Raw genomic sequence first — 24,710 nt, 5'->3', positions numbered from 1 at the left:
TAAAAACTCATGCTTATTTTACTTTTACAACATTAATTAAACTTGTTCAACATCTATAATAATTTATTATGCCTTTTAAGAGTACATTGTTTTTCTCCCTGTTTTTTTTTTCTCCGATTGTTGCTTGCTTCTGTTTATTCACAATCAACAACTGTCCCTTACCTTTACCAAATTTGGCAAATATCTACCATTTCGTATTGAAATTTTATTGAATTGCTCAACATCCTAATTGGTATTCGTGTACATAGAATATTACAACTTACAATAAAGTAGATATGAATAATAAAAGTGTTAAATAAATTGTGACAAAAATAAGTTTCAATCAATTAATAGTATTAAAAAGTATAAAGTAAATAATTTTTTTTACTAATATATTTAAGTGTACAATTTATTATCTAAAATTCGCAATATAAAAATATTATTCTATTTATGATGTGTTTCCAAGGAAATTAAGAAGTGACTGTGTGTGAAAGTGTATTAGTGTGTGAAAATGTGTTTATATATGTGAAAAAAATCTTTTTGTGTATGTAAATGTATAAGAGAGAGTTTATGTATCACAATGTATTAATTGATATGTTGGGTCATATTTAGGTTATGGGTTTAAGATGACCCAACTCAAAATCAACCCAATCTAAAGTTGGACAAGTTAGGCATAACCCATTTAAGTGAAAACCCAATATTAACTCGTCCAATTGTGTATAGTTTTGATAAATTTTGAGACTTTTTGCTGCTTTGACCATCTTCCAAATGTTAGGCCTAACGGCTGCTGAAGTAGCCTTTGTTTAGGAATCATTCTGAGGCAAAACTGGAAGAAAAAAAAAACAAAAATTCACATGCTTTTAGGATGTTGAAAAGTATAATGTCCGTTGATATCTATTGTTTTTGATCTTTTATGGGCAAATTGTGATGAACCCCTTACTTCAGTCGGGCAAAGTTTTGTTAACAACTAACAATTTTTGACAATCTATATCCCATTAATCAGTGTCTCTATTGTCAATTTCCTCTAAAGACCAATCAATTAATTGAAAAGCCTGGAATTTTTCATACTGGAAATCAATTATCCTATGACCGTCAATGTAAGAGATGATCTTGACACGGGAACACATTATTCTTTTCATTGTTTCAATTTCTTTATGCTCTCTTCGCCTTTACCTAAGTCAAAAAGGCTCAGGCCTAATCCTTGATTTAGCCACCTGTCAGTTTGCAATTAGTCTTCACATGATGAACATCAATTTTCAAACTGTAAGACATTTATTCATCTTTTGATAGAGTGCACATAGCAATGATATCATTATTCAACAATGCCAGCTCCCTTTTGGCTTACTAGGGTCACCGTCAAATGGCTTCCAGCACCACTTCCATCTGCCCATGCTTGGCTAGCTGCATTCAAGTAAAAAGTAGGCGTTAGTTACAACTTACAAAGATGAGAATTGTAGAATTTTTTAGATATTGTGGATGTATGTACAAATGAACAAGTTAGAAAAAAGGTAAGTGACAGTTATGCTCTAAAAATAGTTTTTGACACTCCAATTTAACATTTTATTACATGAAAATAAGTATAATACCGGAGAATTGTTATGTATGGACTGCAAATATCATCTGCTAAAAAGGGTAGTTCTTAAATGTTGTAAATGAAAAAATTCCAAAAAACATACATTCAATTCTAGGCACAGGAAAATATGCTCGATGGACAATGGTCCATAGCCAATTATTAGGTACAGTTAGAGACTCAATTTTTCAGGGCGTATGAGGTCATTTTCTCCATAAATGATAAATCTAATCAGACAGGGAATTACTTATCTTGGAATCACGCCATTAACTAACCTTGTCGTGATAGTGCCAAGTTGTCATCAGCTCCAATATGCCAAGCAAAGTACCCAAGAAGTCCATTTTGTTTAGCATATGAAACCTTGGTGGAAACTGTTTGAGTATCATCATAACCGATCCATGTTGTTCCAGCGTAGCAGTAATTGCAGACATATGTGGAATTATACACCACAACTGCCCCCGGGGTTTGAGCTACAAAGGTCCTTATAGCTCGGTACTGCTCGGCTCCATTATCCGGACCAGCAGCTCCATTTGCCGGAGCGAAGATCCCATGATTATTTGCGTTTACCAATCGCCAAGCATATCCGTAAAATGGGATGCCCAGAACCAACTTCTGTGCCCCGACTCCAGCATTTTCCCAATCTGCAATGCCAGAACTTCCACTAGCTTGGCCAGAAGGGTCGTTTAATACGGCATGACACCTGGTAGAAGTACTTGGACGATCTGGAGCATAAAAGTCATAAGCCATAAGATTTATCCAATCCAGGCTTCTGGATACTGATGGAATAGGATACTGATACAATCCATCCACCTTTGATGCAAACGAAACTGCAGCTGTTAAAATCAGCTGTGGCTTGCCTGAGTTCTGGGCCTCAGTTGCCACCGCAGCTCGCCATTCATCCAGGAGTGACCCTAAGTTCGCCATCTCAGGAACGGATTGTGGGTATTCCCAGTCCAAGTCTAGACCGTGGAAACTGTTGGCTCGGGCCAAGTTTATTGAGGAATCAATGAATGATTTGCGAGAAGTTGGCTGACTAGCCATTGAAGCAAAATCATCTCTATTAGAATTTCCACCACCAATGGATAGAAGGGTTTTAACTGAAGGGTTTTTGAGTTGAACTGTTTCGGTGAATTGTGAAAAGGGGCCAGCATTTGAGGCGGATATGGTGACTTCATTGGATTCGGGATCAAGATCAGCAAATGCACAAAACAGATGAGTGAAAAGAGTGGAATCAATGTCTGAGATTTCAATTCCACTATCTGGAAACCAGTAGCCTGCGTTGACAGCATTTTGTCCATGACAGAAGTTAAGATGGAGAACACAGAGGGTTACAGATAGTAAGATGAATTCAGTTGTGGAAGCCATTGAAATTTTGAAGGAAAGGACACCTTGTTTGGTATGCATTCAATTCAGATTGCAAATAGAGTAGGGATCAAACTAAGATGAGGTGTTATTTAATTTGTTTAGATCAGTCAATTAAATGAAAATTCCTGGACTTTTCATCCTGGAAATTAATAACTATTCGGTGAAGCTATGACACTGTTTTACAAGCATACAAGGACAACTGAAAATGACCTTGACAAGGAAATTCATTTTTTTAAACTTGGCCTTATCTAATTTGGAGGCATTAGTGGAGAATCCAAGAGAAAATTGTGATCCTCTTCTAAAGTGAGATTGCCTTAGGGCCTAATCCTCGAGTTAGGCTTGGGTACTTAGTCACCTGTCAGCTTGCAATTTGTCTTCAGATAGTAAAAATCAACTTTTCAAACTGTACCTTTGCGGAACTTGCGTGCTAAGGAATTTATTTGTCTTTTGATTGTGACGGCACTGGAAAACTTGCATATGTGTATTGAATTGTGGAATACACAAATCATCACTCAAACAGTGTCACCTCTCACATGAGTAGTGGAGAAACTTCTACCAACATTAGGTTTGGTCTTATTAATCACTACGAATGAGAAATATATGAGAAAGTAAGAGATGCCGTGGACGTCTATACAAATGAACAAGTCAAGAAGGAAAAAGGTACTACTATATTTTACAAGTTGAAGACATGAAAAAAAATTGACAGAGTGCACGAATATCTCAATAAGTATACCACAATTAATTCTACCAAAGGAAAAATTTGATCCAAGGGACAACATTTCATGGACAATTGTCAGATAGGATTTGAGGATGAAGCCTTGAGGGCATCTGTGATTAAATAATGCCAAATTTTTATTTTAAAGGGAATTGAAAATCGCGTCACACTGCAAACTAATTTTGTTGGCAAAGTGCCCAATTTGTAAAGTCCATTTTGTTTAGCATTTGAAACTTTCATCCATGTTCCCAGTCTAGCGGTAAATGCAAAAAATTGTGAAACTTTACATTTCCTTGAAACTATTAAATCTTTACGACTGCCAACAACATGCTACCACGTAAGTCTCAATCTTCAAGATATTTGCCTATTCAACTAATTACAACTTTTGGATAGTAAAAAAAAAAAAAAGAAATAGTGATAAGTTTTAGTCCTTCATAGCTACTCGCCGAAATTTGTTTAATATTGCAGCCGCTTTCGATTAGATCACAGATTTTATTTTCAATCTTGGGACCGCCCAATTTGGACCATAAAATATTAAAGAGAGGCAAGTTGCCCGAACAACTACGGAGATGAATGAATCTTGGTAGCGGGGCAACTTTAGCTCCAGCACATTTATCATTTATGGAAAGTAAATTTCTTATGTTTTTGCTGTTTCCACAATACCATGTTTAGGAGAGTATCGTACATACATTGGTCCGGCTATTTTTTTTGGGCAAAATATTTGAATGGCGCTCGAATTATATAGTTGATCGACTTTTAACCCTCCAATTATTAGGTATATACTTTTGCCTCTTGGACTTGTATAAGTGTATGCCTTTCACCCTTTTGGTTAGTGATAATTTCAGAAACCTCTCCTGAAATCTATGGTAATATCATTTGACACCTTTGAAGTTTCAGAAATATCACTCAACTCCCCCACTTGTGAGATGGGACCATTAATAACTATTGTACCATATGAATTGACAAAATTATCTTCACTACTTTACCAATTTTTAGGCAAAACACTATGAAAAATAAAATTTTTAGGCAAAATATGTAAATCTTATATATTATAATCAAATTGATAGAAAATTCAATATAAAACAACACAAAAGGGTAGAATTGGTAGAAAGATATTCTCATTAAATGATTATTGTAAGAGTATTTTAATAATACAAGGGTGAGATTGTTACAAAATGGATGGTTATAGGGGAGGCTAGGGATTTTTAAAAATTTTAGAGGTTCCAAATGATGTTAATATAAATCTTGGGGAGGTTTCTAAAATTATGTCTTGTCAAAAGGATGAAAAATATACCCTTTTACAAGTTCACTTGATAGTTTGATTAAAAGTCCACTAATAGTTTGACGATCATCTAGAGTCTTTGCCTTTTTTTTTTTTTTTTTTAATTCAAGGCACAGTCTCTCATTTTGTATTTTAAGCACTGGAAACTATTTAGTTTCTACAAGATGCCATTATCAATAGATGCTACCGTACGGTAAATGGGCTACACTTTGTGTTGTTTTGTCAGAGCCGCAAGCTTTGACTTGTGGCATAATTTTTTCATTTCCTTCTCATCCCACATCGGAGCCTGCTGAAGAGAAGTCGGCTACTCGAGGCCTATAAATAGAAGGGTCCATTGAAGGATTTAACTTGCACCACTTAAGAGAGTTATATGGGCTATTAGCTTCTTGAGTCATTTAGCCCATTTAGTCAAATATTTTAGGCTCTCTTATTTTGAGTTTAGGAATATTTTCTAAACTCTTTTGTAAGTGCTTATTGGCCTAGGAACCACTTTCCTACGGTCTTTTGTATTTCTTCTTCATAGTAGAAATATTGCTCCTCCCTCGCCCGTGGACGTAGGTCAATTTGACCGAACCACGTAAATCTTCTGTGTCTTTTATTTGCTTTGTTATCCGTCTTTATATGGTCGGTTTTACCGCCTAATTATTATATGGCTGGTATCTACCGCCTATCTATTATATGGTCGGTTATACCGCCTACTTTGTGCTAACTTGAGTTTGTCTATTCCTGGCCCGGTCCTAACAAACTGGTATCAGAGCTGGTTGTTATATTTTGCAAGACAGGTTCATCTGGTGGGGCCCGTTCATCTGGTGGGGTCCGTCCATCCTGTGGGGCCCACTCATCCTGTGGGGTCCGTTTATCCGTGGGGCCCGCTCACCTTGTGGGGTCCGTTCATCCCTGTGGGGCCCGCTTATCTCGTGGGGTCCGCTCACCTTGTGGGGCCCGCTCACGAGACTTGCATATTTGTTTGGCCAGTTTTTTGAGACAAACTTCACGTTACAGATTTTGTGGCAACAATGACGATAACAAAGACGGTTGTCGAAAAATTCGACAGGAATGTCAACTTCGGCATGTGGCAGCTCAAGATGGAGGCCATTCTTGTTCAAGACGGAGTTGACTTGGCAATTCAAGGAATTGAGAAAAAGCCAGAAGATGTGACAGATGCAAATTTTGCTGAGATGGATAAGAAGGCAAGATCCAGTATTATCCTAAATCTCTCTGATGAGGTATTGCGTGAGGTAGCAACGGAGACTTCGACCAAGGCTATGTGGGATAAATTGAAAGCCTTGTATATGAAGAAGACAGTCGAGAATCGGCTATATTTGAAGCAGAGTTTGTACATGCTTCGGATGTCTGAAGGTACATCTATACTCTCCCATCTTGATAAATTTGATTCCATTATTATGGATTTGGGGAATATAGATTCAAAAATTGATGATGAAGATCAAGCCCTATTACTTTTGTGTTCCCTTCCCCAGTCTTTTAAGCATTTCCGCGATACTATGATTTATGGAAAGGAGACAATTTCGTATCGGGAAATTAAATCTGCATTAAAATCTAAAGAGCAGATAGATAGGGACATTACTGGGGAAACTAGTGGGAGTCAAGCCGATGGCTTGTTTGTTCGGGGTAGATCTGAAAAGAGAAACACAGAAAATAGAAGTAGATCCAAGTCCAGACATAAAAATGTGGTGTGCAATTATTGTAAAAAGAAGGGCCATGTTATCTCTGATTGCTTTAAATTGAAAAATAAAGAAAAGCAAAAAGGGAAATTTGTTGAGAAAAATACTGAATCCGCTGAGGCTAGTATAGCAGCTGATGAGAATGATGGAACCATTTTCTGTGCAACGGAAAATATTTTTAGATCTAACAATGAGTGGATTTTAGATTCGGGTTGTTCATATCATATGTGTCCCAATAGGGACTGGTTTTCAACATATGAATCAACTGAAGGTGGAGTTGTCTTAATGGGCAACAACGCTGTTTGTAAAGTTGTTGGCAAAGGCACAATCCGGATTAAAATGTACGATGGTATTGTGAGGACGCTCACAGATGTTAGACATGTTCCAGATTTGAAGAAAAATCTCATCTCTTTGGGCACTCTTGAGTCTATCGGGTGCAGGTATTCAGGTGGAGACGGAGTTCTCAAAATCACTCGAGGAGCTCTTGTTGTTATGAAGGCACACAGATCTGGTACTTTGTATATTTTGCAGGGATCTACTGTTACAGGTGCTGCTGCTGTTTCAACATCATCTTTGTCAGATACAGACATCACCAAATTATGGCATATGCGTTTGGGGCACATGAGCGAAAAAGGCTTAGGCATACTAAGCAAAAGGGGACTTCTTTGTGGTCAAAGTACCGGGCCATTGGAATTATGTGAACATTGTATTTTTGGGAAGCAGAAAAGAGTCAGCTTCAGTTCACCAGCAATTCACAAGACAAAATGTACTCTTGATTACATTCATTCAGATCTATGGGGCCCTTCTCGTGCTCCTTCTAAAGGTGGTGCCAGGTACATGTTGACTTTCATTGATGATTATTCAAGAAAAGTTTGGGTATATTTTCTTAAGCATAAAAATGATGTTTTCCTAACTTTCAAGCAATGGAAAGTTTTGATTGAGAAACAAACAGGAAAGCATATTAAGCGGTTGAGAACAGATAATGGCATGGAATTTTGTGGAGGTGAATTTAATGAATTCTGCAAGAATGAAGGAATTGTTCGGCATCACACCGTCAGGATGACGCCTCAACAAAATGGTGTGGCTGAACGTATGAACAGAACGCTTTTGGAGAGAGCAAGATGTATGATCTCCAATGCAGGGTTGACAAACGACTTTTGGGCAGAGGCGATCAATATGGCCTGTTATATTGTCAACCGTTCTCCTTCTGCATCTCTTGATTTCAAAACTCCTGAGAAAGTTTGGTCAGGTACTCCTGCTGATTACTCCAATTTAAAAGTTTTTGGGTGTCCAGCATACATGCACGTGAATGATGGAAAATTGGAGCCTAGGGCTAAAAAGTGCATTTTTCTTGGGTATGCTTCTGGGGTGAAAGGATATAGATTATGGTGTCCTGATCCCAAATCTCCAAAATTTGTGATCAGTAGAGATGTTACTTTTGATGAATTGTGTATGTTATCTTCCAAGAAGGAGTCTTCCAGTCCTTGTACTACTGATAGTACACAGAAGCAGGTGGAGCTTGATATTGGCAGTTCTGGTCCTTCTCAGACCAAATCTTCTATTCAACAAATGCCAGTAGATGCACCTGAGTCTACTGTGGAAGATAGTTCAGAAGAAGAGGAATATTCCATAGCCAGAGATAGAGCAAGGAGAGACATTCGACCACCACAAAGATATGCAAATTTAGTTGCATATGCTTTGTCTGTTGCAGAAGAAACTGATGCAGTTGGTGAGCCTTCCACCTATTCAGAAGCAGTTTCTTGTGATGATTCTGCAAAGTGGTTGATTGCGATGAATGAAGAAATTGAATCTCTTCATCGTAATGAAACTTGGGTTCTTGTAAAGCCGCCGTCAGCTAAGAAAATTGTTGGATGCAAATGGGTCTTCAAGAAGAAGGAAGGTATTCCAGGGGTTGAAGATGCAAGATATAAAGCACGATTGGTTGCAAAGGGCTATAGTCAGGTACAAGGTGTTGATTTTAATGATATATTCTCACCTGTTGTTAAACATAGCTCTATTCGTGTTTTGCTTGCTTTAGTAGCCATGTATAATTTGGAGTTAGAGCAGCTTGATGTTAAGACAGCTTTCTTACATGGCGAACTTGAAGAACAAATTTATATGAAACAACCCCAGGGTTTTGAGATTGAAGGTAAGGAAGACCATGTTTGCTTATTGAAGAAATCCTTATATGGATTGAAGCAGTCTCCAAGACAATGGTATAAAAGGTTTGATTCCTTTATGTTGGGTCATGGTTATTTGAGGAGCATGTATGATAGTTGTGTTTACTTCCGGAAGTTAAATGATGGTTCTTTCATTTATTTGCTGCTTTATGTTGATGACATGCTCATTGCTGCCAAGAATTTGTCAGAAATTCACACTTTGAAACTGCAGTTAAATAGTGAATTTGAAATGAAAGATTTGGGAGCAGCTAAGAAAATTCTTGGCATGGATATCAAAAGAGATCGAGAAGTAGGGAAGTTATTCTTGACCCAGAAAAATTACCTTGAGAAAGTTTTGGAGCGTTTTGGCATGAAAGATGCTAAACCAGTATCTACTCCTCTTGCTAGCCATTTTCGGCTATCTGCTGCTCAATCACCAAAATCAGATGAAGAGGAAGATTATATGGCACGGGTTCCTTATTCCAGTGCAGTCGGCAGTGTTATGTATGCAATGGTTTGTACTCGTCCAGATATTGCACAAGCAGTCAGTGTTGTTAGCAGATATATGTCTTGCCCTGGTAAAGCACATTGGCAAGCTGTGAACTGGATTCTCAGATACTTGCGAGGTACTTCAAATGCATGTTTGGAGTTTGGAAGAAATAATAACACTTTGGTTGGTTTTGTAGACTCAGACTACGCTGGGGATCTTGACAGGAGAAGATCACTTTCAGGCTATGTATTTTGCATTGGCGGTTGTGCTGTTAGTTGGAAAGCTACTCTACAACCTGTCGTAGCTTTGTCTACTACTGAAGCAGAATATATGGCTGTGACCGAGGCAATCAAAGAAGCCTTGTGGTTGAAGAGTTTATTTAGCGAGTTAAGTCTATATCAAGGTGTTACTGATATTCACTGTGATAGTCAAAGTGCCATACACTTGACTAAAGATCAGATGTATCATGAGAGGACGAAACACATTGATGTGAAGTATCACTTCATTCGGGATATCATTGCTGAGGGAAAAGTCCTTATTCAGAAAATTAATACTAAGGAAAATCCAGCCGATATGTTTACGAAACCTCTTCCAGTTTACAAATTCAAGCAGTGCTTGGATGTGGTTGGTGTTCATTGTTGGTGATTTACGCCCATTGGGGCTTATGTGGAGAAGATGGAGCAATTTTGCTATTGTCGATGATAAGACTCAAAATTATGCCAAGGTGGAGATTTGTTGTTTTGTCAGAGCCGCAAGCTTTGACTTGTGGCATAATTTTTTCATTTCCTTCTCATCCCACATCGGAGCCTGCTGAAGAGAAGTCGGCTACTCGAGGCCTATAAATAGAAGGGTCCATTGAAGGATTTAACTTGCACCACTTAAGAGAGTTATATGGGCTATTAGGTTCTTGAGTCATTTAGCCCATTTAGTCAAATATTTTAGGCTCTCTTATTTTGAGTTTAGGAATATTTTCTAAACTCTTTTGTAAGTGCTTATTGGCCTAGGAACCACTTTCCTACGGTCTTTTGTATTTCTTCTTCATAGTAGAAATATTGCTCCTCCCTCGCCCGTGGACGTAGGTCAATTTGACCGAATCACGTAAATCTTCTGTGTCTTTTATTTGCTTTGTTATCCGTCTTTATATGGTCGGTTTTACCGCCTAATTATTATATGGCTGGTATCTACCGCCTATCTATTATATGGTCGGTTATATCGCCTACTTTGTGCTAACTTGAGTTTGTCTATTCCTGGCCCGGTCCTAACACTTTGCCCTCTTGAACTAGGGACTAATTGCACCTAGGCGACCTGAATAAAAAGAATATACACTTTGCCTCTCCTTTAAAACCAGTCAATTACTAGCATTTCCAACACCAACAACGAAATAAAAAACATGTAATCCAATAAAAAAATGCAATGTAATTAAAAAAAATTGTAATGCAAGAATTTATCTACCCCTGTTGTGGTGATACATGGACATAAATATCCTACAGGAACTACAAGGCACAAACAAAAGAAAACGAAAATGTAAACAGATTGATGTGGCTAGAAGATCCATGCAAGTAATTTTAGAGGTGCTATAGCTATTGAAGTCAAAATAATATCTGGGTTCCCTCACAGATGCTCTTGGCCTTTCAAGAATAGAAGTGCCAATGCTAGATGACCAGTAAAATCCCTTCTTTTACTGCTTTGGCTCAGTATCTTTTCCTTCAAAAAATAGAAAATGCAAAAGTAAGACTGCGATTGTTTTGCTAAATTTTGAGAATGTTTGCCGCTTTGACCATCTTCTGCAAGTGTTAGGGAACGGCTACTGAAGTAGCCTTTGGTTAGGAATCATTTTGACGCAAAACTGGAAGAAAAATAAACAAAAATTCACATGCTTTTAGGATGTTAAAAAGTTTAATGTCCGTTGCTATATATTCAATTTGTTCTTTATGGGCAAAGTGTGATGAACTCTTAGTTAGTCTGGGAAAGTATGGTTAACAACTAACACTTTTGTCAATCTATATCCATTAGCGAATGTCTTAATTCTCAATTTACTCTAATGACCAGTCAATTAATTGAAAAGCCTGGACTCTTTCATACTGGAAATCAATTATCCTATGACGGTGTCATATATTTTGACAAGCATATCAAGTCAATATAAGATGATCTTGACACGGCAACACATTCTTTTAATTGTTTCGATTTCTTTTTGCTTTCTTCGCCTTACTTAGTCAGAAAGGCTTAAGGCCTAATCCTTGATTTAGCCACATGCCAGTTTGCAATTTGTCTCCACAGGACGAAAATCAATTTTCAAACTCTAAGGCATTTATTTATACTTTGATGGAGTACACATATCAATGATATTATTGATAAGTGACTAATTTACGTAATAATTGTATGACATTTTATATTATTTTTAGTCACTTTGGTTATATTATTGGAAGAATATGAATCATTTTGGCTATAATTGGTGAAAAATGCTTTTAAGTGATTAAATGAGGTTTTTATCACTTTTTACTTGGATTTTGTGTATTTTGACAGTTTTGACATATTTTCGTATTTCGGCTATAACTTGAGCTACAATGATCAGATTAAGATGATTCTTGAACCAATTTGAAGATAAGATATAGATCTACAACTTTGGTGAAGACATCTAAATCCAGTTTGAAGGTTTTCCAGGTCAAAATGCCGAATTACAATAGCAAATTTCTACTGGTCGAAGCTGGAACAGGGCAATGAGCAGGCAAGGGTATTTCAGTCATATCTCAGCCTACACAGATCCAAATGAGGTGATTCTTGATGCATTAGAAAGATAACTCAAAAGGCTACAACTTTCGTGTTTTAGACATGAGCTGGTTCAGCCTCTAACATCAAGAAAAGATTGGTTGAAGTTGGGCCAAAAACAGAGCAAGTGATCCACACTCGGATCCACTATTCATCCGAACCCTCGGTTGTTTCTGGGTTAGTGGATCCGAGCTCGGATCCATAAGGATCCGAGGTACTGTAGCAGCTCGGATCACAGGTCAGAAAAGGTTGCTCTGTACGCGTAAAACTCAATTTCACCTCCACCAACTCACATTGGATGCTAGACATGTGAGAAACATTCCCAGCTGTAAAAGGGAGATGTAATCCTCATTTCTTGACCACCTTTCATCATTAAATAGCAAAATTCATTGCAAAAAAAGAGATGGGGAGTTCATAGCAGAAAATAGAGAGAGACATACGGGAGAAGCTGGAAGTTGCAGAAATGTAGCTCTTTCATCTCCTTAGTGTTAGTTTAGCTTAGTATAGAGTAGTGTAGCTTTTCCATTCTTGTTTATTATCTAGATTAGGATGAAGATGGAGGATGAAGAAGGCAAGGAAGAAAGCTCATGTGACAAGGGTTGTATTCCTTCCAAACTCTTTATCTTTTGTATTTGATTCCAAGTTTAGTTAATATACAAGTTCTGGATTTTGTATTCATTATGTGTTTCTAAAGTTTATACCTTGGGTTTGGTTGAACTTTCTATGATTGTTAGTGTTAATTGTTTGGTTATTTGACTGCTACGATTTGAGCAAGTTATTTAGCACTTTGGCTCTTTAAATCATGATTAATCTGGTACCATTAATTGTGATTATCTAAGGTGTTGTTTCTGCAATGGAAATTGAGATTTAACACTAGTTCAAGAAGTGCTAAACATAGGAAGTACACTCACGAAAGTAGAGGTGCATCTATGTGGTTTTTAGTGATTCATTTCATGTAATTTCATTGAAGAAATGAACTTGTAGCTAATTTCATAACCATGAAAATAGGTATGGATTAGTTATGAGTATAATTGATTCACTACGAAAGTAGGATTCAAATGCATAAGGAAATTACACCATAATTAGCCTAGATGTAGTACTCAATGATCCAAATATAGCACTTGCATGAGTAGTTAGGGATACCACAACCTAAGGAACTTTCATTTGTTAATTTCTTGTATAAGTGCAGTAGGTTAAATTTCTTATCATTAATTGATAGTCTAAATAATAGAGAAGCTTTAGTAGTACCGGTAATTGCAATCTTCCTTGTGGGATCGACCCTTAATACCCTATACTCGCTCACGATTCGTATACTTGCGATAAATCGCGTGTGGGGTATTTAGGAGTTTATAAATGTAAAACTTGATTAGAATGAGGCAAAATTGATATGTATACCCTGCGCACGTCAAGTTTTTGGCGCCGTTGCCGGGGAAGATTTGGCAATATCGGTGTGAAGAGTAACTTTATTAGTTTAGACATTTTATTAGTTATTGTGTGAATGTTATTTTCTGTCATTTTAGAATTTTTTATGTGTATGTGTTTTATCACCTATTCTTCTTACTAATTTTGCTCTTAAGTTGTTTAAAAGCAATTTTAGGTGATGAGAAGGGTAGGACAATTTGGAGGACAATGCTTGAGAAGTGGAAGATTGGTAATGGATGGTTACCAAGTGCAAAGCTCCTTTAATAGAGGTAACCAAGAATTTACTGAATGTATGTCTTTTGAAGATGGTTTAAGGTGCTTAAAGGCTAAATTTGATGTTATGATGTTACAAGTTCAAATGGACACCATGATGCATGAAATTGAGCAGAGGAGGAATGTTAATGTTTTTAATTCTTATCATGTGATTTGTGACTTGTGTGGAGGTTATCATGCTACTAATACATGTATGCAAGCACAAAATATGGATTATTATGATGAATTAGAGCATTACAATCCTTGTTTTGATCGATATAGTGCTAATTTGAGTAATTCTCCTGCTTATGGTTGGAATAATCAATGTACTTATAGTAATTCTTCATATTTTTATGATTACCAACCTGAATGTGTCCAATATGAATCAAAACCATCTTGGGAGTTGGCAATTGAAATGGTAGCTAATGATTCTAAGCCATCTTGGGAGTTAGCTTTAGAAAAATTAGCTAATGCAACTTCCAACCGTTTTGATAGGATTGAGGAAAGGTTAGATGAATTAGCTTCTCACTTTGGTAATATACATGAGCAATTGAATGTATTGTGTGAAGTTATTTCTTCTAATAATTTGCAAAATGATCCTAGCATGAATCGTGGAAATGTTGTATGTGAAAATGGATTGCATTTGGATGAAAATGATGAATCTCAATTATATTTCAATGAGCAAATATCCATTTCACATGATAATACCTTTGAAACTAACTTTGAGCCTCAAGAGGTGAGTTTTAATGACTCATTTTTCACCCCTCTTGAGGAGTGCATTGAAAGTATAGGTTCTAAGGGTATTGCTGCCCAAGATACTCTCATGACATTTCCTTTGGTAAGTTCTCAAGTGGTGCATATTCAAGGTAATATCTATGAGCCACTTGGGATAGGTAAGTCACTTCCATTTCTCACATCATTAGATCATGTGGCTTTTGCTATAAAGTCACCATTTAATGATCCACCACGACCAAAAATGGTGGATTATTCGCTAACAAAGCCTCCTTGAAAAAATGAGGAGAAATAGTCAAGCTATTGACTTTAAAGAAGCGCTTATTGGGAGGCAACCCAATGTTTGTTTAAGTTCATGTTATTTTGGAGTGATTTTATGTTTAAAGTATGAGTTTGAGTTATTTTGTTATTTTTCATTTGTAGGTTTTGAAAAAGTGACCAAATGAGGTGAAAAAGGCGAAGTTTGATCAAAGATCTCAATACCTCAAATTCAGTAATTATGGTTTTTGATGCATTAAAGAGGTTTAGAATGCATGTTTAGATCATTTTGCATGTGCGTGAATGGTTTATTTTGACATAGAAATGATCTAGGGTGTATTTTGAAGAATTGAGGTCAAACTGAAAATTGCAAAAATTCTGCAATAAGTGCAGATTCAATGGATCCAAGGCCTCGGATCCACTTCTGCAATCAGAGAAAAACTTCGAGCTTCTTGATCCGAGCTCGGATCCATATGGATCCGAGGCCTCGGATCCACTTCTGCAATCAGAAAAAATTTGAGCTTCTTGATCCGAGCTCACTTATCATGATCCGACCTCGGATCCTTTCAAAAACGACCTCGGATCCTTTCCAAACGAAGCCTCGGACCACTTTTCTTCATTCTTCCCTCTTTTTCCTCCTTCAACTCCACTTTTCTTCTTGTTGGTTGCAAGCTTTTATTCTTAAGAATTGTATTTTTGTTTTTTTTTCAAGGTGCATTAATTGAAGTCTCCATTCTTTCAAGTAAAGTTGGAAATTCATCACATTGCCATGGATTCGGATCGCGCAAGTTCATTAGGGGAGTATTACTTTCTCTTATTTTCGTTATTTTTCCTTTCTCACATTGAGGACAATGTGAAGTTTAAGTGTGGGGGAGGAAAATATTAAACTTGCATTTACTTGCCATGTGATGATATTTTGTGGATATAAATGCTTAGAAATATTGGAGTTATGTTTGAATTATTTGCCATGTGGATAATTTGCCTGAAATTGGGTTTGTTGGCAGGGAGTTTTCTTCCATTTATATGGGGAAACTCCGTCAAAATTTGTCTAACATCTTGTCCAATATGTCACTATGGCCCAAAAGTTCTTCAAATTTTTGCATTTTCATTCAAAAAGGGCTAATTTGTTCCAACTTTAAATGTTTTTATTCTTCCAATTGTTGAAACTTTATGTGTATTTTGGAAGGTTTAGTCCTCATTTAACTTGGAAATAGTTATTATGCAATTAGAATTTTTACATTTTAGAAAGTATATTTGGTAAAGTGAGGAAAATTATGCCTATAATTTTACATGTTTAATGAGATTTATTCTCTTTACTTAATTTTGCAAGTAAGTGATTGACATAGTTGATAAAAGGTTATACTCCTCCTTTGATTAGTCTTATATATTTTCTAAGAGGGAATATCTATTTATTGTCCTTTAGTTTAAAAAAAAAAAAAAAAAAGAGAAGAAAAGAAAGAAAAAATTATTCTACTCCAATGATTTTTGTACCGAGTAACCGGGGGTTGGCATCTACAAATGTCGATTTTCGCGTAAAAAGGTACTTGAATTAAGAGTATGCATTGCAACTTGAATAAGTGAAATGTTGAGTAACCGGGAATCTTCACCTAAAAGTGTCGATTTTCGCGTAAAAAGGCATTCTCACTAATTAAGTAAAATTAGTATGAATAAATCCCTCTTAGATGTAAAATTTTGAGAAAAGGATGATTATAGGAGGAGGAAGGCTATAAATCGACTATGTGGGTTGCTTATTTGTGAAATTAGGTTAGGGTAAGAGATTAAGTTTAACTTGTTGAATTTAGGGTATAATTATCTTTCCTTTACTTGATATTATGAGTATTTAGTGTAAATTGAATAATTATATAATAATTATTTTCCAAGTCTTGAGGAATTAAATTGGACAAAGTGCATATATTGTTTCACCTCTTGAATCATTGCATTTGATTATGTGTGAATTGCTTGAGGACAAGCAATGATTCAAGTGTGGGGGAGTTTGATAAGTGACTAATTTACGTAATAATTGTATGACATTTTATATTATTTTTAGTCACTTTGGTTATATTATTGGAAGAATATGAATCATTTTGGCTATAATTGGTGAAAAATGCTTTTAAGTGATTAAATGAGGTTTTTATCACTTTTTACTTGGATTTTGTGTATTTTGACAGTTTTGACACATTTTCGTATTTCGGCTATAACGTGAGCTACAATGATCAGATTAAGATGATTCTTGAACCAATTTGAAGATAAGATATAGATCTACAACTTTGGTGAAGACATCTAAATCCAGTTTGAAGGTTTTCCAGGTCAAAATGCCGAATTACAATAGCAAATTTCTACTGGTCGAAGCTGGAACAGGGCAATGAGCAGGCAAGGGTATTTCAGTCATATCTCAGCCTACACAGATCCAAATGAGGTGATTCTTGATGCATTAGAAAGATAACTCAAAAGGCTACAACTTTCGTGTTTTAGACATGAGCTGGTTCAGCCTCTAACATCAAGGAAAGATTGGTTGAAGTTGGGCAAAAAACAGAGCAAGTGATCCACACTCGGATCCACTATTCATCCGAACCCTCGGTTGTTTCTGGGTTAGTGGATCCGAGCTCGGATCCATACGGATCCGAGGTACTGTAGCAGCTCGGATCACAGGTCAGAAAAGGCTGCTCTGTACGCGTAAAACTCAATTTCACCTCCACCAACTCACATTGGATGCTAGACATGTGAGAAACATTCCCAGCTGTAAAAGGGAGATGTAATCCTCATTTCTTGACCACCTTTCATCATTAAATAGCAAAATTCATTGCAAAAAAAGAGATGGGGAGTTCATAGCAGAAAATAGAGAGAGACATACGGGAGAAGCTGGAAGTTGCAGAAATGTAGCTCTTTCATCTCCTTAGTGTTAGTTTAGCTTAGTATAGAGTAGTGTAGCTTTTCCATTCTTGTTTATTATCTAGATTAGGATGAAGATGGAGGATGAAGAAGGCAAGGAAGAAAGCTCATGTGACAAGGGTTGTATTCCTTCCAAACTCTTTATCTTTTGTATTTGATTCCAAGTTTAGTTAATATACAAGTTCTGGATTTTGTGTTCATTATGTGTTTCTAAAGTTTATACCTTGGGTTTGGTTGAACTTTCTATGATTGTTAGTGTTAATTGTTTGGTTATTTGACTGCTACGATTTGAGCAAGTTATTTAGCACTTTGGCTCTTTAAATCATGATTAATCTGGTACCATTAATTGTGATTATCTAAGGTGTTGTTTCTGCAATGGAAATTGAGATTTAACACTAGTTCAAGAAGTGCTAAACATAGGAAGTACACTCACGAAAGTAGAGGTGCATCTATGTGGTTTTTAGTGATTCATTTCATGTAATTTCATTGAAGAAATGAACTTGTAGCTAATTTCATAACCATGAAAATAGGTATGGATTAGTTATGAGTATAATTGATTCACTACGAAAGTAGGATTCAAATGCATAAGGAAATTACACCATAATTAGCCTAGATGTAGTATTCAATGATCCAAATATAGCACTTGCATGAGTAGTTAGGGATACCACAACCTAAGGAACTTTCATTTGTTAATTTCTTGTATAAGTGCAGTAGGTTAAATTTCTTATCATTAATTGATAGTCTAAATAATAGAGAAGCTTTAGTAGTACCGGTAATTGCAATCTTCCTTGTGGGATCGACCCTTAATACCCTATACTCGCTCACGATTCGTATACTTGCGATAAATCGCGTGTGGGGTATTTAGGAGTTTATAAATGTAAAACTTGATTAGAATGAGGCAAAATTGATATGTATACCCTGCGCACGTCAATTATTATTCAACAATGCCAGCTCTCTTTTGGCTTATTATAAGGAACGTCAAATGACTTCCACCACCACTTCATGCTCCCCATGCCTGGCTAGCTACATTCAAGTAAAAAAATAAGTGTTAGTAACAAATATGAGAATTGTAGAAACTTTGAGATATTGTTGATGTATATACAAATGAACAACTTCAAAAAAAAGGTAAGAGATATTTGCACCTCAAAAATAGTTTTTTACACTCCACTTTTAGCATTTTGTTACAAGAAAAAAGGTATAATACCAGAGAAATATTATGTAAGGACTGCAAATACCATTTGCTAAAAAGGGTAGTTCTTAAATGTTGTAAATGAAAAAATTCCAAAAAACATACATTCAATTCTAGGCACAGGAAAATATTAGCTCGATGGACAATGTTCCATAGCCAATTATTAGGTACACTTAGAGACTCAATTTTTCAGGGCGTATGAGGTCATTTTCTCCATAAATGATAAATCTAATCGGACAGGGAATTACTTATCTTGGAATCACGCCATTAACTAACCTTGTCGTGATAGTGCCAAGTTGTCATCAGCTCCAATATGCCAAGCAAAGTACCCAAGAAGTCCATTTTGTTTAGCATATGAAACCTTGGTGGAAACTGTTTGATTATCATCATAACCGATCCATGTTGTTCCAGCATAGCAGTAATTGCAGACATATGTGGAATTATACACCACAACCGCCCCCGGGGTTTGAGCTACAAAGGTCCTTATATCTTGGTACCGCTTGACTCCATTATCCGGACCAGCAGCTCCATTTGCCGGAGCCAGGATCCCATGATTATTAGCTTTTACCAATCGCCAAGCATATCCGTAAAATGGGATTCCGAGAACCAACTTCTTCGCCCCGACTCCAGCTTTTTCCCAATCTGCAATGCCAGAACTTCCACTAGCTTGGCCAGAAGGGTCCTTTAATGCAGCGTGACACCTGGTAGAAGTACTTGGACGATCTGGAGCGTAAAAATCATAAGCCATAAGATTTATCCAATCCAGGCTTCTGGATACTGATGGAATAGGATACTGATACAATCCATCCACCTTTGATGCAAACGAAACTGCAGCTGTTAAAATCAGCTGTGGCTTGCCTGAGTTCTTGGCCTCAGTTGCCACCGCGGCTCGCCATTCATCCAGGAGTGAGCCCAAGTTTTTCATCTCAGAAGCGGATTGTGGGTATTCCCAGTCCAAGTCTAGACCGTGGAAATTTTTGGCTCGGGCCAAGTTTATTGAAGAATCAATGAATGACTTGCGGGAAGATGATTGACTGGCCATTGAAGCAAAATCAGCTCTATTAGAATTTCCACCACCAATGGATAGAAGGGTTTTAACTGAAGGGTTTTTGAGTTGAACTGTTTTGGTGAATTGTGAAAAGGGGCCAGCGTTTGAGGAGGATATGGTGACTTTATTGGATTGGGGATCAAGATCAGCAAATGCACAAAACAGATGAGTGAAAAGTTTGGAATCAATGTCTGAGAGTGCAATTCCACTATCCGGAAACCAGTAGCCTGCTTTGACAGCATTTTGTCCATGACAGAAGTTAAGATGGAGAACACACAGAGTTAAAGATAGTAAGATGAACTTAGTTATGGAAGCCATTGACATTTTGAAGGAAAAGGAACCCTTATTTGGTATTTATTCAATTCACAATGCAAATAAAGTAGGGATCAAACTAAGATGTAGTGTTATAGTATGTGCCCATGCTGGCTAGTTTAATCGTACAAGCATCAAAGTTCTCTTTGACAAAAAAATAATAATAATAATAAATAAATAAATAAAGGACAACCTTAATGGAAGAAAGTAGTACTTAAAATTTATAAATTTCATTTAGAGATCAAGATCAGCAAATGCACAAAACAGATGAGTGAAAAGTTTGGAATCAATGTCTGAGAGTGCAATTCCACTATCCGGAAACCAGTAGCCTGCTTTGACAGCATTTTGTCCATGACAGAAGTTAAGATGGAGAACACACAGAGTTAAAGATAGTAAGATGAACTTAGTTATGGAAGCCATTGACATTTTGAAGGAAAAGGAACCCTTATTTGGTATTTATTCAATTCACAATGAAAATAAAGTAGGGATCAAACTAAGATGTAGTGTTATAGTATGTGCCCATGCTGGCTAGTTTAATCGTACAAGCATCAAAGTTCTCTTTGACAAAAAAAAAATAATAATAATAAATAAATAAATAAAGGACAACCTTAATGGAAGAAAGTAGTACTTAAAATTTTATAAATTTCATTTAGAGATTGTTTGGGTCAAAAATAGTTGCCAATTTGACTGGTCTTATAGTTAGTGTTGTACAAGTCAACGAACAATTCATTGGCGAAATTTCAAAAGCCGAAATGTTCAATGAATTGTGAGATGATGTTCAAAAGCATGGTGTTGTCTTATCATATTCTTTTCTAAACTTTTTTGATCCGTTGCTAGCAGCATTGTGAAACTTGTAATTAATTTTTTTACACTGTTTCTGCATATCTAAAGATATTTGAAGTTGAAATTATGACAGTACAAGTGCATTAGATCTTTGGCAGATTAAAATCTATTTTTAGAAGCTTTTATACGGAAGAAGTCCTAGTGTGGTCACGACATTTAAAATGTGCAGAAATTTTTATTGAACCCAAATAATTCCACCATAGTTGCAACAAAAAATTTGATCATGTATGCACTTTTTTGTCAAAAGAACACTTTACTTTGAAAGACAAATTTTGGTTGTGTGTTTCTTTCTTTAATGTGCAAATGAAACATATTCAGTGAACAGAATTTGCAAGCACATCCTTTTGTGGATAGAGGAATACCCCGAGAATAAGCCTTGGGAAAATTCGAACACTTTATCGCTTTCTTGACCTTGATTCATACACTATACTTTTACATTCCAACTTAGTAGCTCCAATTTACAGTTTGGGGCACTTGGTTGTATTATCTAAGAAATTGTCTTTTACCTATGGAAAAAGGAGGCCATAATTTCTGGTGACAATGCTTCAAAATGATTTATCTAAACTCAATTTATAATACCATTGTGAACAGGCTGATCTACTCAGGCTGCTTGAGCTTAGCAGTTATGATCTCAAATGACAAGCAAGGCAATCTATTATATAACTTGCCGGCAATTAACGTGCGTGACTACATTTTGAAATTCTACTTCTCATCCTTTTTTTTTGTGGTTTACCATTATCGTAGGGTTTTACATAATGAAAGAATATGATACTTAAGTCAATCAAGGACAATTCTAATCTCCTTAAAATATGTGACTTGGAATAAACAACTTGCAGCTCAAAAATTAAAAGATCATCATCCTTAATATCACATGTAATTGTGTTTATTCATCCAATTTTCTATTGTATTTCCACAAGGAAGACAATTTGAATCATTTGAATCCTAGAGACATACAAATTGTTGAAGAGAATAATCAAAAGCAAAAGTTAGGAAGCATTTGCAATTTAGTGGAAAGATGGGCAAAATTGGCAGAAACAGGACTGATCAAAGAATAGCTTTGGATCCTTTGTTATATTTTGGTCGCAACAGATCTTCTGTCTCATTTTTTATGTCATTTTCTGTCTCACTTTTTACTGTATTGTTATTTCTCCTTTATAAACATCATATGTTAGTTCCATTTTGTTTCATTAATATCCAATGACTATTAACTGAATAATACACAAAATTTAATAAACTCAAAAAATTTAAAATGCATAAAAAATGAGATTTTTAATGAAATTTCTGTTGTATATTTTTAATTTTCTATTGTACATCAATTTTTTTTAAACTGTTGTATTTATTTTTTGCTCAGTTAATAGTTATTAGATCTTGCCCCCCGCAGGTAGTTTGATTGGTTCTGTAGTCTGGTAGTTACCAGCAGATCCCGAGTCCTGTGTACTATCTCACTATGTATCCTTTGGGTAAGATTCTACATAGCCTTAGCGGATTAGTCTGGCCGAAAGGTTAGAATACCCTTAAGTGAAAAAAATAGTTATTAGATCTTAAGAAATTAAAAAATATGATATTTATGAAGGAAAAATAGCAATATGAAAAAAAGTGAGACAGAGAGTGGCACAGAAAATGGAACAGAAGATCCGTTGTCGAATGAGGGCGTTGTTGGCTAGTGCATGGTGAATAACGAAAAGGAAGGTCTAATTAATGGAGGGAAAGTTGTTACTCAAGAGAAGATAAGCAGCAGTGAGAATGCCTTGAAAAAAAATAAAAATTAAAACACAACTCTTTTGCCTTGAAAAAAAATAAAAATTAAAAAACAAGTCTTTGGTCTGTCCAAAAGTTTTATGCTGCTGCTGTTCTTCTTCTGCACCAACCAAGTTTTTAATTTGCTTTGACTGCTATATTGGTTTTTTTTTTTTTTTTTTATTTATTAAAGAGGACAGCCCTCATCGTTATTATTCAAACAGAATCATAAAAGTTACAAGATTTGCAGCATGGCCATGAACAAAAGACTTGACCTATCCTCCCCTTTTCCCCCCATTTTGCTGAACGAGTACATGGAAACATCACTAAACACAAGCACGCCGGCGCTCAAGAAGCACGGAAGTTAGGATAGCCAAGCCTATCCAACCTAAGGTCTCCTCGAACCAAACGCGGCAATTGCGCAAACGAGTTATAGATAACAGTAGAGCGGGTATCTGTCCCAATCTTAGAAAGCCGATCTGCTGGCACATTCGCTTGGCGATAACAGTGGGAGACAGCTTGAAAAGCATTCTGAAAGGCAAGCAACTCGTCCAGCTCTCGTTGCAAGGCCCATGGGCATCTACCAACCCCTGTGACCATTTGGACTAAAAGAATGGAATCAGACTCCAGGTGCAAGCAACAAAAGCCTTGCGTGACACACAACTTAACCCCAAATAACAAGGCCTTCAATTCTGAATGTAGGCTCGTCGTCTCTCCCCAATAACCCGCAAAACCAAGTCTGAAAAAACCTGCACTATCTCGCAAAATCCCACCACCTCCACTCCTCCCCGGATTCCCTAAGGAGCACCCATCAGTGTTCAGTTTTAGGAGGGTAGAAGCCGGAGGCAGCCACCTGACTAAAGTGACCCTCATTTCCTTCTTCCACCCCATCAGCGAAATGTGTAGTCGATGCCACGAATAACGTCCCACCCCCATATCCTTAAAGTGCATCTGAAGAATATCACAGAGATCCGAAAGAATAAAGCCATGTACCTGTATCGCTGACAACACCTTTCCTTCCCACACCGCCACATTTCTAGCCTTCCAGAGATGCCAACAAATAAGCGAAGGCAATATCTGATACAACAATTTCATCAACTTGTTCTTAGCCGGGCGCATCCACCATTGAATGACTGCATGTTTTACCGTTGAGACATGTGCAAAGTCTCCTGCCTCTACCTGAAAAGAATTCCATACCCACCGTGGGACATCTCCAACACACAAGACATGATCAACTGACTCCACCGCTGGGTTGACACAGCAAGAACACCGAGATGGACCGCAGACACCCCGCCTCTGCAGCGATTCCATCACAGGCAGGCGGCCCGATAACATCCTAATCATAAAAAAAGAGATTTTTACAGGCAAAGCTGACAACCAAATATTAGAGGAGAAGATGGAAATGTTGGATTCCTGTCGGACCAAATTATATGCAGATGAGAAGGAGAAGGAACCAGTTGTCTCCAAGTCCCACACCATCCTATCTGGGGTTGTAGAAAAAATATCAGGAGGGCGTATTTGCATAATCGTAGAAACAATGCTATCAGGTAGCCATTGATGAAGCATCGAAACGTTCCAGCTCCCATTCAACACGAAATCCGCTACGGCGTGATCACCAAAATTCTCAACCTGTTGACACAACGACCCTTCACCCATCCAATTCTCATGCCAAAAGTCGACCATTCCATTCTGCAACACCCACCGGATATGGGAATCTGCCAGAGCCTGGCACCTGACTAGCCTCCTCCAGGTGGGAGATTGAAAGCGCTGAAGTTCCGCTTCACACACATGACCGCCTTGGAGGTATTTATCGTGCATAAATTTCGCCCAGAGGGATAAACATTGCCTGAAGGACCACCATAGCTTCACTGAAAATGTCTCCAACACATCCGCCAGGGACCGAACACCAATCCCCCCTTCATCAAGCGGTTTGCACATAGTCTCCCATCTAATCCAATGGTAGCGATTACCCCCCTCAGACCTTCCCCAAAGGAAATTTGCAAAAACCTTCTCGAGGGTA

The 24,710-nt window shown here is 37.0% G+C and overlaps 2 protein-coding genes across 2 annotated transcripts; both read right to left on the bottom strand.

Annotated features, from left to right (window-relative positions):
- Positions 1 to 1,232: 1,232 nt before the first annotated feature.
- On the bottom strand, positions 1,233 to 3,074 carry LOC113695870 (class V chitinase). Its single transcript, XM_027215049.2, has 2 exons — positions 1,825 to 3,074; positions 1,233 to 1,380 (listed from the first exon to the last, which is right to left on the bottom strand). Exons 1-2 carry the CDS (start codon positions 2,951 to 2,953, stop codon positions 1,292 to 1,294), a joined length of 1,218 nt encoding a protein of 405 aa, XP_027070850.1. The 5' UTR covers positions 2,954 to 3,074; the 3' UTR covers positions 1,233 to 1,291.
- Positions 3,075 to 18,993: 15,919 nt separating this feature from the next.
- On the bottom strand, positions 18,994 to 20,116 carry LOC113696408 (class V chitinase-like). Its single transcript, XM_027215829.2, has one exon. It carries the CDS (start codon positions 20,114 to 20,116, stop codon positions 19,022 to 19,024), a length of 1,095 nt encoding a protein of 364 aa, XP_027071630.2. The 3' UTR covers positions 18,994 to 19,021.
- Between the last annotated feature and the right edge of the window lie 4,594 nt (positions 20,117 to 24,710).

This window comes from Coffea arabica, chromosome 6e (genome assembly GCF_036785885.1).
Source record: "Coffea arabica cultivar ET-39 chromosome 6e, Coffea Arabica ET-39 HiFi, whole genome shotgun sequence".
Taxonomy (NCBI): Eukaryota; Viridiplantae; Streptophyta; class Magnoliopsida; order Gentianales; family Rubiaceae; genus Coffea; species Coffea arabica.
This window is presented reverse-complemented; position numbering and strand designations above follow the sequence as displayed.